Source organism: Vicugna pacos, unplaced genomic scaffold (genome assembly GCF_048564905.1).
Source record: "Vicugna pacos unplaced genomic scaffold, VicPac4 scaffold_107, whole genome shotgun sequence".
NCBI classification, from domain to species: domain Eukaryota; kingdom Metazoa; phylum Chordata; class Mammalia; order Artiodactyla; family Camelidae; genus Vicugna; species Vicugna pacos.
In genome coordinates this window covers 1231041-1246341 of record NW_027328787.1, presented here as the reverse complement: position 1 = coordinate 1246341, position 15301 = coordinate 1231041, and the positions used below count along the sequence as shown (strand labels likewise).

At 39.8% G+C, this 15301-nt stretch overlaps 1 protein-coding gene across 1 annotated transcript in view; it reads right to left on the bottom strand.

Moving 5' to 3' along the window:
- Nucleotides 1-15301, bottom strand: part of LOC140694884 (trafficking protein particle complex subunit 9-like) — a 385022-nt gene that overhangs the window by 348996 nt on the left and 20725 nt on the right. Inside the window, exons 3-5 of the mRNA XM_072957909.1 lie at nt 9336-9521; nt 7884-8005; nt 7131-7224 (exon numbers count right to left, since the gene is read on the bottom strand). Of these exons, the coding sequence (XP_072814010.1) occupies nt 7131-7182 (52 nt within the window). The 5' untranslated portion in view covers nt 7183-7224; nt 7884-8005; nt 9336-9521. The remainder of the gene's footprint in view (nt 1-7130; nt 7225-7883; nt 8006-9335; nt 9522-15301) is intronic.

Sequence of the window (15301 nt, the reverse complement as noted above, 5' to 3'; positions counted from 1 at the left end):
TCAGACACTGCTTCTACATGGTGATGACACGGAAGGACGGCTTGGATGCATGCTTCTAACTGAGTCACCGGCATTCTTACACTGCAGGGGGAAATGGAGGCCCTCAGCCAAGAGCACAGTTGTTCCTGTCATGTATCCCAGGCCGTGCCTCGGGGACTCAGTGTACTGTAGCAGTCCGGCCCCAGGTGAGGACCCGCAGCGTGGCCCAAGCAAGCAGGAGGGGCACTGTGCTTGAGAAATCCCATCCCCCATGGGGGCAAGAGGGGCTGGTGGGGTTGTGTGAACCTATAAATGCTCATAGAAATACACCTGCATACATTGAAGTGATAAAATTAAAAGTAGCAGGCTATTTAACAAAATTTCAATTGTCAGTGTTAATTTTACCATTCCATTCCGCTTGTCCCCTGCACTCTGAGACAGGCTTAGGCTCTCTCACACATGCAGCTCTGATGCAATAGTTGTGAAGTTATTTTACTTTGCTGCAAGTGTCTTCGCTCCCAGTGTCACTGTGACTGTCGTCTCTTAACACAGTCAGATATCTTCCTGGATCTCTCCCTGAGTTCCTTGCTCCTGCTTCTCAGATCCTGAGATAAAGAACAGGTGAAGGCACATGACTGGAAAAGTTAATGTGGACTTGAACAAAGTCCTCAGTGACCCCCTAGGTGAGTGCTGCCCACCCCTTACCTTCGATTCTCAAGGTTCTGCCCAGGGTGACATCCAGCCAGGAGAGAGTCCTGGGCCCTATTAAAAGCTGTGTGGCTTGGGTGCAGGGAAAGCTGCAGAAGCTGGTTCCGTAGCCGGTCCCATCCACACCTCTGCTCCTCTCTCTCCCGAGGCAGCGCTGCCAAGCCCCCAGGCTCCCTGAGCTTCTGTCTTTCTCTTCTACTCTACTTCAAGCCCTTTTCCTCTTCATTTATTCCCTGATTATCCCTAGCTGGAGTGATTTTTCTATCATAGAATCTGAAAAAATTTCCTGCAGCTGAAAAAGAGGTGCCAGAGGTCAACGCGCATATGGTGGTTCCTGAATAGAGCCCCTGGTTAGGGGGACCCTCACCAACACTCATGGGGCATCAGGCATGTTGCAGGGTCGACCACCAACAACAAGAGTTTGCTGTGACACCAAGGCACGCACAGCATCCCTGCTCACTAAATTGTAGTTGTAGTCCTTTATTAAGAAGCAAAAATAAAAAAATTGCTCATGTTTCTTACTAAAATTATTTATGAGGGAGAATAAGAAATTGTAATAGAAAGAACAAATTTCACTCCATGTTAGATGTGTTCATTTGGCTTTAATCCTGTACCTTGTTTTCTAGGCTCAGACTTGCTATCTCTGCACCTTTTGTAAAAGAAAGTTGCCTTTAGCCTGAAATATCCAGGAGGGTCTATTCTCCGGGCTCTGATCTTTAAGGATATTTGCTCTTCTACACTTATGTATAGATGGCAAGTTGTAAAATAGTGAATAACCTTTCTTTTTTTTGGAGGATTTACAGGGGCACCATAATTTGACCCACATGGACAGCTGCAGGAACAAAGGATTTCAAGGACAAACAATTCATACAGCAAGAAGTTTGCAACAACCAGCCACATCCCCGCCACTTTTTAGTATAAAAGGAGACTGAATTCTGCCCTGGGGAAGAGAGTTCTACTGGATAACAATATGCCATTTTCTGGGTCTGCCAGCTTTACAAATAAAGTCTCTTTTCCTTACTCCAACATCTCATCTCCCGATTAATTGGCCTGTCATGCAGCAAGCAGAACGAGTTTGGACTTGGTAACAAATTGACTGCCTTAGAGGTAGTATGTCTCCACTGTTTCCTCATTTCCAGTATTTCACAACCTATCAATTTTATATGCTTTTTAACAACATGAACAAAAAACCTATTACAAGGAATTGATTCCACAGAAATAAAATTATTTCTACTCCTTCAAAACTTTTTTCTTTTCTATTTTATTTTGTTTTGCTTATTGAAAAGAAAATAAATTCAAATCTTTTTATTTCACGTATTTTTATAACTAGATATTGTAAATACTACAAAGATATTTAAATTGCAATAAAAATTGTTCATATATTAGTATAAAGATATATACACAATCAATGCAGATTAGGAAAGGAGTAGATATTTACTAAAAATCCACTGCACATCCAGTCTTTTACAAGCATATCCTGGAATATAAGCTCTATTATCCAGGGTCCCCCACCCCCAATCTCACTGCGGAGTCCCTTAGTAATCAACTACCAAGGCACCAGCATAGAACCATGAGATCACTATTTTAGGTATAAATGAGAGTATTAGCTCATTCAATTCTAAAACAGAAACCTTAAAATAAATACTGAACTTACTTACAGATAAACAAATTTGGACACAAAAAAGTACAGTTTCTCCCCAAATTCACAAAGATAATAACTGGTAAAGGCAAGATTTGAACTCATCTGCCTTGAATATAAAGCTAAGTTGGAAATCCCCTTCAACTGTGGAGGACCAGCAGCACAGCCTGTCACCCTATCTTTGTTCAGATCTGGCTTTAGACAGCCTGAGACAGCACCCCTTCCTATGGAACTCGAGGGCAAACAATAACAATAAGGATTTTATATTCAGTAGTTTCTTAGGTCTCAATTATATAAAGTGTCAACAGGTCAGCAGAAAACTCTGGGAAATATGAGTGGGTCCAGAGCTTTTTGCTGATAAGAAACTCAATCTATCAGGACAGAGTGACCTTCCCATGAGAGGCCTCATGGACATAAACTAAAGGCAACTGAGCAATGAAAACTAGCAAGAACATGGAACTCAAGCAAGAAGGATCCCTACCATCCCCTGCCCAGTTGCCTCTTCACCTTTGTGGACAAGACGGCAGAAGGTCCATGTTCTTGTCCAAGTTACAACATCATGGATTCTCACCCATATAATATTACGACTCTATGCTGTCTTAAGTCCTTTCCAACTAAAATATGATGACACCAATATCTCAGCGGAATGTCTATGTCTCCACTTTCTCTCTTCTATTAGGAGACTATATCTATGGCCACAAAGCCGAAATTCAATTAAAAACACCATGCACGAAGCCTGGTGAAAGTCTGTGTAAGAGACATTGTTCTCAAGCTCAGTGAGTGAAAACTCAGAAAAAGTGGTCCTTATCCCTCTGCAAGTGGAAGGTAGCCTGATTGTGTGTGTGTATGTGTGCACACGTGTGTGTGTAAATCAAATACAATGTATTCTGGGATGTGCACAGATTTTTTTTATGTTACTATCATTTCATGAGGATGAGCCAACCTTTAAAGTAATTTGAATCTACTATTCTGAGAGAGTCTCAGGATCTTTTGGTGGAGGATGGGAAAGGGGAAAGGAAAGGAGGAAAGAAGTAAATGAAGCAAAGCTGTAAGTATACTGCTAGGGAAAGGCAAGACATTAATTTTGTTCCTACTTGCATCACACACAAATTAGGGACTGGCTTTCCCACATGTCTTGTCAAGCACTGAGTTGCAGAAGAACAGGTGACAGCCCATTCCTCACTGAGCTTGTGACTGTACGTGGCATCTTATAGACACTAATTATTTAACCTGATCAAACAATCTAGCAGCAGGCTGTAATTCTCCTATTTTGAGAGATAAGAAAACAGGAAGTGAAAGAGGGTATATAGCTTGACAAAAGTCAGAGGACAAGTAAACTAAAGAGGATGAATTCAAACTCAGATCTGAATGCAGAGTCTGATCTTCCCACTCCGAGGGCTGGAAATTCCTTAACACACAGGGTCCCCAGCTCCTCTGCTTTGTTCCTGGCACCAAGCATTTCCCATGGCGATATTCTCCAGTTCTCAGACACAGCGCTCTGTGCAGCCAATAACCTCCATTCGACCTTGATCATCTACCTGTCACGCCCACCAGGCTTCACCAGGCAAGAAAGCTGGCTTTCAACTGCATACAAAGCCACCCCTGTTTTATCCTGGACTCTTCAGCGGCTTTTCCAGCATAAACACAGCCATGAAAGTGCTCACAGTTTGTACATGAGCCACACTACCTCTCTCCATCTCTGTCCCCACCTATACTACTTTGCTATGACCATTTTGAGAATCTTGGAAACAAATTTTTAAAAACAGAAAAGAAAGGATTCTGTAACAAGTACTTAATACTTACAATTTAAATGAGAAGTTACAAAGTGAGTATTTACAAACCGAATCTGCCTTCCTAGGTGTCAGTTTTAACAGTTAAAATATACAATAGCAAAAAATTCTGACTTAAATAATTAACAAACACATCAACAATAATCTGGAATAAACTCAAAAACAATGCCCATGTTGTACATGGAGGAAGTACACGACTGTACTGTGGGGTAAAGTAAGAGGTGTGAAAGTAGAGACATCAACATTTTGTATGGAGGAAAGCAGTTTTGTAGAAATGTACATTCTCCTAAAGATAATTCAAAAGTACTAAAAAATCCCACGACAGCACTTCTTTTTTTTTTTAACTTGAAAAATTATATTAGAATTCTTCAGGAATAATAAAGTCATAATACTAACCAAGAAAATTTGGGATCGAAAAGAGAATCAAAAAATCGCACTGTCAGATATTAAATAAATGTTTACAATATGTAAGATATAGTGCTAGTGTAAGAAAGTAAGATTGATAAAAATAAACCATGAGCTCAAAAAGAGACTCTAGTGTACATAAGTATTCTTTACAGGTGGGATTTCAAGTTAAAAAGCAAAGTAGGAATTCAATAATTGTCTTGGGACAATCAGAGAATCCCCTGGAAAAAACAAATTCTATTCCAGTCATAATGACCGCAAGAAAAATTACAGAATGTGATGTGAATATTAGAAAGTACTAATAACAGCGAATATAATTCTTTGCTCATATTAATTCAACTTCTCTTCACTATAACAAGTACCATCATCATCTCCATCTTAGAGATTAAAAAAACCTACAGAAGAAATTTATACCATTATAAGAAAGTATTTCTAAGAATAATATCAGGAATAAAACCCCAAAAGAAGACATTTACAATCTTAAGATTATTTTGGGCCACAACAAAAATGAACCTACTGAACAAAATGAAAGGCAAAAAATGACAAGGAAAAGCTCTCTGATACATGTTGATGAAGACAAGGGGTTAATGTTCATAATATACATAGAGCTGTCACAAAGCAACAAGAAGCTGCCTCACTTAAATGTGTGCAAAGGACAAAAGAGATCATTCACTTTTTAAAAGTCAGATGGCTAATGAGTGAAAAATGCTCAATACCTCACTGGTCATCAAGTGCAAATTAAAACAATGAAAAAGTACTTTTGCTCATCATATTGGCACATATTTTTAAAAGATATTCTAGCTAGTGTCCATCTTTGAGAGAACAAACTGTGAGCGATCTTTTGGAGGATGACATGTCAATGGATATGTAAACTCTGAAAAACGTGTGTACACACAGGCTGAACTCCACATTTTGGAATCGTTTCATTTAGAAAAATTCAGTTCAAAAAGATGTACTTATCAGAGCATTTACACAGCACTGTTTACAATGGTGAGAAGAAAAGCTGAAGTGAAATCATATCCAGCGATAGAGAATTGGTTACATAAGTTATTCTACATCTTTTCATGTCCCACAGGAGAAGGAATTTCTAGATTCACTTGAAAGGAGCCTGTGATTTATGTAGTTGTCACATCCAAGGACTAAATTTCCAGAAAACTTAACGAAAATAATACTCATACAAGATCACAGGAATGTTTGTATAAGAAGTATGCCAGTCAAACACCCTTTCTGACAGTGGAAAATGGAGAAAACTTAAGTGTCCACCATCAAGACAATGATGCGGTAAATCACGGTGAGCTGTGGGCACTAAAGTTCCGGTGTTTCGGCGTGGTCCAAGGCCTTGTCCACAGTACGCTCCCACGAAAGGTGTCCTTACACAAGAGACCAAACCTGCATATCAGGAAAACCCTCTACTCTATCTGAAAGGACCGGGTGAGTCTGGAGGGAGAGGACGTCTGTGATATATACCTGAGTGAATAAACCGAGCTGCGGAAAACATATAGTATGGCCTTATTTTTTAATAAAGCATATATACACACACATAGACATAGATTTCTCAAATACGTGTATGTATGTGTTTATTTATATGACATAGGTATAAAGGTCATGAAATATATACTCCACATTGTCAGCAGATTTTACTCTCAAGAAAAAAGGGGAAGGGATGTAGGGGACTTTCGGTACCACAACAGATCTCTTTTCAGAATTTCAGTTAAGTATACTTGGAATTTAAAAGTTTATTTAAGTCCAAAGTAAAATGGACGAGGACTCCACAAGACAGAATGCTATACTAGTCATTAAAAATCATGCCAGGGGAGATAGAATATTGTAGAAAAATGTGTAATAAGCCGAATGGAAAATGGAGGTCTCCACACAGTATACAGGCACACATTGCTCGCTGGTTTTTATGACAGAGGTAATACACACTGATGAAAAGAACAGAAAATAGATGTTAATGTGTTAATTATTATCTCTGAGTACTGGCACCAGGATAGATCCTTTTGACCCTTTTTTCAGACATTTATATTAAATACACACTATTTTTCATCTGAAAAATGCATTTTTAGATGTCTAGTACCACACATTGGAAAATTACATGAGTACTTACAGAAACAAATAACTAGGAGACACCGCAGCAGCGTCACAAAGTGTAGAAAGGGCGATCCTGAATAACACCGCACAGTTACATAAGGACCCACAAAGTGAGAGCACCCGCTGTAACAGGGCGCGGCCCCCTTCCATTTGTCAGATGTGTCTTCAGGGCTGAGGCAGTTCTGAGCACGGCCAGTGTCAGTGCTGGTGTCTGGATGGATGCCACTGGAGTTGAGGGTGCCTGCAAGCCGAGAGGAAGAACAGAAATCATCCTCTGCTTTTTCTGTCTTGTTTCTTTATTACTTTTAAAGAGAGGCGGAAATAAGATAAACTGGATCTTTCCTACTGAAATTTCAGTAATGAAACCATTTTTAAAGTGATCACAACTTATATTCTGCCTATGACTGTCTTTTCATCAAAGCATCATATTTATAAAATGTTAATTAACTCAGTTAATTAACTCCCTGTTGAAACATTCTAGTAAAGAGCATGAACTGCAGTATGTAAAAGAACCACACCTGCAGTGACTAGCTCAGCTGTCTTGACGGCAGTGCAGTCAGCCCCCACCATCCCGTGGCCCTGAGCTCCTGATGCTGGTAAGAGAGCGCGCTGCTGCCTCAGATGGAAAGAAAAGGTGAAAGCATTTTCTGAAATCTACAGCACTGACAAAACATAACTGATAAATCCCAGGCTCCTTTGAGGCTGTCATTTTCCGTTTCTGGCCAACACCCGTCAATGAGCAGAACCACCCCATTCCCGAGACATGGGACTCACGTGGGCAGCAGTTTTGGAGAAATTTCCAGGTATAGAATGTAAACCAACTATACATAAAACTCTGAAAAAGAAAAGATGCAATAATCTGATTTTGGAAGACACTAAAATATTCTCCTAAGCCTTAGTACTTTGAAAGGCTGGGCTTCTACTAAGCCACTTATTTATTTCACAGCCAATGAGCATCTCCCACAAACCCTGTTTCCCTGTGTCTGCTGGGAGCTTCAGGCACATTGATGTTGTCTATCTTATAAGTCACAAGGCAGAGGCGTGTGTCTCACGCTTGCAACTCTCACACAGGCTCAACTCCTAGCCTCACTGTATGAACTTGGCCCCATTTTCTCACCTGTTTATTTGGTATCTGTTCTTCTGTAAGCTGCCTGAAATGCTTATTGAAACAAGTCAGAAGAATGAGTGGGTAGAGAAATGGACAGATGGACAGGTGAGAGATGGGCAGAAAAACAGAGAGTCTCCAAGAGAAGGGGAGCAATCAAAATTACCTATGCAAAACCCTCTTCTAGTCAGGGAAGGAAACCACCACGGAGAAGTGTGAAGAGGCAGGTTGCTTAGGACTGTTTCCTGGATTCCATGAAAAGTCACACCAAGAGATGAGAGGGTAGAACTATAAATAATAAATGAAAAAATTCATGCATGTTTGAAAAATATATCTACATTATGTACTTTCTAAAGAATAGAGTCAAATCAGCAAGGCCCAATAACACAATCCTTGGGTATTTACAGAAGTGAGAATCCCATCTCCAATCTGCAAGGCATCCCTTTGGAGCACTGAGAGTCTACACGGTGCGGTCATAAAGCCATCACCGCAAAAGCGATGCTATCCTGCACTTACGAGGAAAGAGCAGCTGTGCTCGGTCTGCCTACACATGTCTTTTACACCCCTCAGCACCTCTACGGGGGAGGGATGCCTAGCGAGCCCCATCTCTGCAGGACAGAAAACAAGTCCAAGAGAGGCTAAGCCGACCTATCAATTCTCCATCTCACAGGACTTGTCACTCCAGACCAGGACTCGAACTCGGACCCTCGTTTGTAACCACAGTACTACCGTATTTTATGTGCTTTTTGTGTGTATAATACATTTGTTTCTGGCATGAAAGGGTATTTAATAAATGATCGGTTGTCTTGTCTATCTCATTAGCTCACAATCTTTATATTTTTGAATTGTACTCTTCCCATGGAGAAAGGAATGGAAAGAGCGGGGATCAGAATGAGGTGGGGCTCCATTCTTTATCTGTTGCCTCATCTCATCGAAGTCCCCAAACAAGGAGATAGAGCAAATGTTCTCGTCATCATTTAAAGAGAGGGCTCCAGTGATGGTGACTTACTCAACTCCAAAACCAAGTCTGGGGGAAGGGCACATGCAGCAACGAGAGCAGTATCACCTGTAGGAAGGCAAAAAGAGCTCAGGGGATGGCTCAATGGGTCAGCCTGATTTAATTTCAATCGATAATACAATAACACACTCTAAAAAATCTAGCATGCAATGGATTTGCTCTTTCTTGACATCTAGCAAGTTTCCACATCTCACATGTAACATTATCACGAACTAGTGAAAGGAAGAGTCCACAGACAAGGAAAATCAATGCCACAGGCAGGCTGAAACACAGGCTGGAGGAAAGGAAGGGAAAGGGCATAGTTAAGAAGAGGCGAAATTCTGGGAAAAAGACATCATCACAAGGAATCTCAAGCATCATCCAGCAATCATATAATCATTCTTTCAAGGGAGAGTTACTTAGGTCCTATTTTGTGCAACATTGTACAGTGGGCGAAGCAAGAGCACAGCGTCCATGGTGGCAGCAAGTTGCGGAGCTCCAATACACTTCTGATCCCGGTACCTTGCACACTTGTCCTCAGTATAAAGGCAAAATATATAGTAAAATAATCCAATGTAAACTCTATGCAATGCTGAAAAAAGTTAAAGAATACCTAAATACCTGGACAGACACACCACGCACATTCCTGAATCAAATGACAGCATTCTTGGGATGGCAGTGCTCCCCAGAGCGATCCATATATTCAACGTGGACTCGATCACAATCCCAGTGGGTTCCTCTGCAGAAACTGACTATCTGCTGCTACAATTCATATGAGAATTCGAGGATCTCAGTAACCAAACCGTACTTGAAATAGAAGAAGAGTTTGAGAGGACTTGTAATTCTCAATTTCAAACCTTACAACTGTATCTCCAGGTGAGATTAGAGGCCATTTTTAAGTTATAATTGTGTTTATCCTTATTTTCTAAATTCTGTACAATGAATATACCTGTTAGAATAAGAAATTTAAAAAGTAAAGTTTCTTTTAAAACATGCAAACCGATTCATTCATTGGGAAGAAAATATTTTGACTATAAAGAAGTAAACAAATATCTAGTGAAAAAGGACTATTTAAAAACAGGAGTGAATTTACATTTTTTGTAAATTGGAAACTGAAAAGCACAAACACATCAAGTTTCTAGGGAGAGTGTTGCAACATATTAATTGTTATTTCCAAAATTCTAATTGAACAATGAAAACTCAAGAAAGAGAAAATCTTGATTGACAGCCAACTGCAAACACATGGAGAGCAAAGGCCTAGAAATCACAGTTCCTTTAACTCTGCTACTAACTCAATAGGAGAAGAAATTCCTCACAGAGGGGACAGTGGAATCCCATGCATAAGACAGGATACACAGTACAAACTGCACTAGAATTGGGGGTGATTTCCATAGAAGAATTCTAAAGTTACAACATTGCTGAAAAACTATAAAAACACTGACAGACAGATTAAAACACACAGTCATATATATTATATAGAAACATATGAAGTCTGCCCCCATGTTGCATAGAAATACAAACATATTTGTTCATTTATGGGCACTGATTACTTTATCCCAGGTAGAATATTTCAACTAAAATAGATAATCAATAATACACTCCTCTTGTCAAAACTAGTTGATAAGTTACTCTGCTATGTATGCATAATGTGTCTAAGATAGATTTAAAATTAGTGAAAAAGATTTTTGTATGGTTTCTTGAACCCTTCTCAAAACACCAAGCTTAATTTTAAAATAAATCTGAGCAGTATTTCTATATGATCTTTTCCCTTGTGAAATGAACAACACAGTCTGTTGTCAAAATTCTTTCCTTACAATGATTCACGAGCACCGTATACTCACAAAACTGCTGGACAGCAAGGCACTATTCAGACACTGTGACAAATCAAATGAAACACAAGGAAGACAGTGACCCTATTCTGCAGGACTTATAATCTGTTCCAACACCGGGTTTTTATTTGATTTGTTTGATTGGTTAGAAAAATAAAATCACTCAAGTACATTCTTCTTTGAGCATTATGTAAATCATGACTCTCTTTTTAGTGTCATGAGCAGGAAAGACTTGAGTATGAATTGATTAGATCAACTAGGCACAATCATCGCTGGAGCCTGTGTAATAAATAAGTACATGAGATCTAAAATAAACCTACACAGATCTCTGCAAGGAAAATGAAGAGGTGAGTTCCCCAATGAGAAAACAAACAATCAAGAAATCAAAAAAGGAAAACTTTTTCATTAATGATTCCAGGCAGTAGTGGAGCATGGTGGTGAAGATCACAAATGCTGGGGACAAACATGAGGGTCTGAAATCCCACAGCACTGGGTAGCTGTGACACTGATATTTCAGTGAAATTTTCTGCACCTCAGTCTCCTATCCATAGACTGGGGACAGCCACAGCACCCATCTCCTAGAACAGTCTTAAGAATTAAGTTATTTTTTATATAAAAGTTTAAATAAAATACCTCAGATTTTAAATATTACCCCAAAAGCTCAAGGAACAAAGAAAACAGTGATAAATTGGAGTTCATCAAATGTTAAAAATTTGCTTCAAAGGACACCATCCAGAAGGTGAAAAAACATCAGAGAGGAGAAAATTTTTTCAAATTATTTATCTGATTAAGTATTTGTATCTTCAAATAAAAGAAAAAACTCCTACAACTCAACAAGAAAAAGAGAACTCAATTAAAATGTGTATAAAGTATCTGAAAATGTATTTTTCAAAGAAAATATACAAATGGCCAATAAGCACAATCAAACGATGTTCAATATCATTAGCTGTAAAAGAAATCAAGTCAAAACCACTAGGAGAAACCGCTTCACACTTACTACAATAGGTTATAATAAAAAAAATGTGTAACAAGCACTAATGAAGACACAGAGGAAGCGGAGCGCGCAGCCCTTGCTTTTGAGGATGTAACACAGGGTGGCCACTTTAGAAAACAGCCTGGCAGGTCCTCAGAGAGTTGAACATTTGGTTTATGAATGACCCAGCATTTCTGCTCTCTGGTCACACAAGTAAGAGAACTGAAAACAAATGTCCACATAAAAATTCCTACAGGAGTATTCACGGCGCCATTACTCTTCACAAACAAAAAGCAGACACAACACAAACGACTATCACCTGATGAATGGGTAAACAGTAGGGCCCAGATATACAGTAGAATATAATTCAGCAATAGCAAAGCATAGAGTACTGACCCAGGCCACAACCTGGAAATACATTGAAAAAGTTACTCAGTGTGAAAGAAGTCAGTCACAATAGACAGTTCCATTTACATGAAATAACTTGTTTTACATGAAATGTCCAGCACAGGCACATCCATAGAGAGAGAACAATGGCTGCCTGGGGCTGGGGGAGGATGAGGAAGATGGGAATGACTGCTTGTGCATACAGGGCTTCCTGTTGGGGGATGAAAATATTCTAAGATTGACTGCGATGCACAATTCTGGGCTTTGAGTAAAAACCGCTGCACATTTTAATGGGTGAATTGTATTAAAACTGTTAAGGACAAAAGCACCTAGGGCCAGAACCTTCAAATAGTAAATGCAAATTGCTAACTTTTATTACAGGAAGAAGAAACTGCCCTCAGCATGAAAGCAGGAGATCGGCAAATATGGGTTAACAGAATTGGACAAGAGCATTTCACTTGAAAGAGTTGCTGAGTGTACACGAAATATTCAGAAATAGGAAAATCAGCTTGACATCACGAAGAAGCATTCTGCTTCAAATGCAGATCAAGGATTCGGCAAGCCCAGCTGCTAGAAATAACCAGAGAAGAAACCTCGTTCTTACAACAAGCACCAGAGCCAACAAGGAAATGGTGGTGAGGAAAGCAGGCAGCCAAAAATCTGGAACAGTTTGCTACAAATAATTTCTCCACTGAAAATTCAAAAATAAAATGAAAGTGATGCAATGCTGAGCTGGCCTCACGTTAAAGGGCTTCCTCTGCTGCTCGACAGTTCTGTAACCCCGAATGAGAGACTCAGGAGAATCAGCATGGCTCCTGGCAGTCCCCAAGTGACTGCCCTCCAGCACGTTTACCACCATCACATCTGCCAGGGTTGTATTGCAGAGAAGAGACCAACTTCTAAAAGGCACAGGAAATGTTTACCAGGGAAGAAAAGGCTGCTGTCAGTCCTGGGACAGAGGCAGTGTGAGCAGAGGCCAGAAGGCTGCAGGTGAACTGGAGCAGACCTGGGGCAGGAAGGGACCACGGAAGAGCAGATCTCAATTTTCTACTCTCTCTCCCTCGGGTAGGAGAGATAAAGCCTGCATCCTTCTCACCTGGAACTGTGGGTTCTGGCTGGCAGAAGTCTTACGTACAGGGAATGAATACTCAAGACTCTGTGGAAAAAGTCACGAAAGAGAGAGGGCGTAGGGACCCAACTCCACGAGCCTCTCAAATGATCCCATATTTATTGTGTATAATCAAAGGAAAACGTCATTAACAGTTGTGTGATAGTAAGCAGGAACTTGGGGAAAGAAGGATGAGACAGAGATTGTAGAATCCACCATGAGTACAAAGGCTTAGTGTATCTTTAGGTAAGTCATGGGGTGAGGGGAATAAGATACATTCTTTAGACATGTGAATTACAAAGCAGACCACCAGACCAGCTAGGTCCTTGCTTGGGGGATAATAGAGTATCTAACTGCACACAAGCCCAGCCTTTATAGCTGTGGGCCTGGGTCATTGCTTTGCGATGAGCAGAGTGCTATCTAAAACATCATCTACGCAAGCAAAGCATTATCTCTGCTTTTTAAGGCAAGGAGACAGGAGTGAGGATGCACAGGCACTTGCTTGCAAAGCAGTTACTAAGCATACGTTTTCTTCTTAAATTTGACAGGCGGCTGGGGTCTGTTACAATTTGTTAACCCAATCATGGGCTCCCACATGGAACCATTATGGAGGACACCCTAAGGTGACAAATCCTGGCTCTGGGTCTTTTCCTGCCAGCTTCAGCCACTCTAGCAGAGTCTAGGCACATTCCTGAATAATGATCATACAGAACCACCCACACTGTTAACTCCTGGTGCTTGAAACTTAATTTTAGCTCTACACAACTTAACGTAGAAAAGTTTCAGAAATAAAAGATATTATATTTACTTTATATCTCATCATAGGACTGATTTTTCTGATTGCTCTAAGCTGCTTCTTCTTGGTAAAGCACCTAATTCTGCAGGTGAATTCAGTACTTTCTTTGGGCATAACTAGCCAGTTTGGGCTCGCTAACTTCTATTGGTCAAATACCGATACACTTAATTGATTTCATTGTTCATCAATTTCAGCTGGGAGCAGAGGGAGTGTCACTCTGTTCCTCAGCCCACCCTCAACCCTTATCATCAGCAACTCAGGCCTCCGGAAACCAAAAAAAGCTTTTGTTTCCCTTCTACAGTTTCAACAAACCCAACAGGATACATAAGCCTGGAGAAAGAATTCAACACAAATGTTAAAACAAAAATCAATAAACCTGAAGCAACTCCATCTCCGAATCATGATACACAATGACATGAGATTAAGTGTGTCAGGCCCAAAGCATGGGTGAGCCTGACCACCTGATTTCTATTCTTCAAAGGAAGGAAAGTTTTCCTATTTTTTATTATCACTCTGTCATTGTTTCTGATTAAGCCAAAAACTAGTTTATGAAATAATTAAGCATTGAAATAACAGATTTTTGTTGTATCAATTACAGAAGGCATTCAGAGGTGTTAGGAAAAACCACCTCTGTAAAAAATGCAAAATTTCTTCCACTGTGAAGAACACGTATACAAAATGCAACAGAGAATTCAAGCTCTTGTGGAGAGGAGCAAAAGCCACAGAATCAAAGCAAAGTCATTACTATGAGTCAACTCAAAATTCACTGGACAATCATGTTCAATGCATTCAATGAAATTTGAAGGCATACTGCAAACCATACACTTAATGATCTGCAGGCTAGAGGAAGAATTTCTCTCTTTAACAGACAAGAGTAATCAATAGGGTGCCCCACCAAACAAGGACCAAAGAACAATCAGGTTTTTAACAGTTCTGATATATCAGCATTTTCTAAAGATCAAAATCCAGAAATTTTAAACATTGATTCACACCACAATGAAACAAGCACTTAAAAAAAAAGAAAAGAAAATAAGCACATAGAACATGTACATAGATCAATGAGAATTTCTTGAGACGCTGGAAGAAACAGGCTATAGTCTTTTACTTGAGAAATAAAACTACTTTTAAAGATAAATGCTAAAACACATTTCATCATTCATGTTGCCTTGAAAAATCTGAGGCACTTGTATCTGATTAGAAAAGCAATTCTGAGTAATAGTGTGTTACAATTCAGAGCCAGTTTGCTTTAGAAGAAAAGAGAAAAGAAAAGCTACCGTTTCTCATATACTGCACAAAGTGTGAAGTGTCTCCCTGCCTCTTTCTCCTCCCGTTTTCTAAGCTCATGCTTCCCAACCCTTCTGAAACAAGTATGAGAACCTCTTATTCCCGCCAATATGCCAAATGACAAAAGAAAATCAATTTATTTGTGTAAGTATATGCTTAAACCTTGAACTGGAAGAGAAAGATATCAGAAGTCTATATGGAACTTATTTC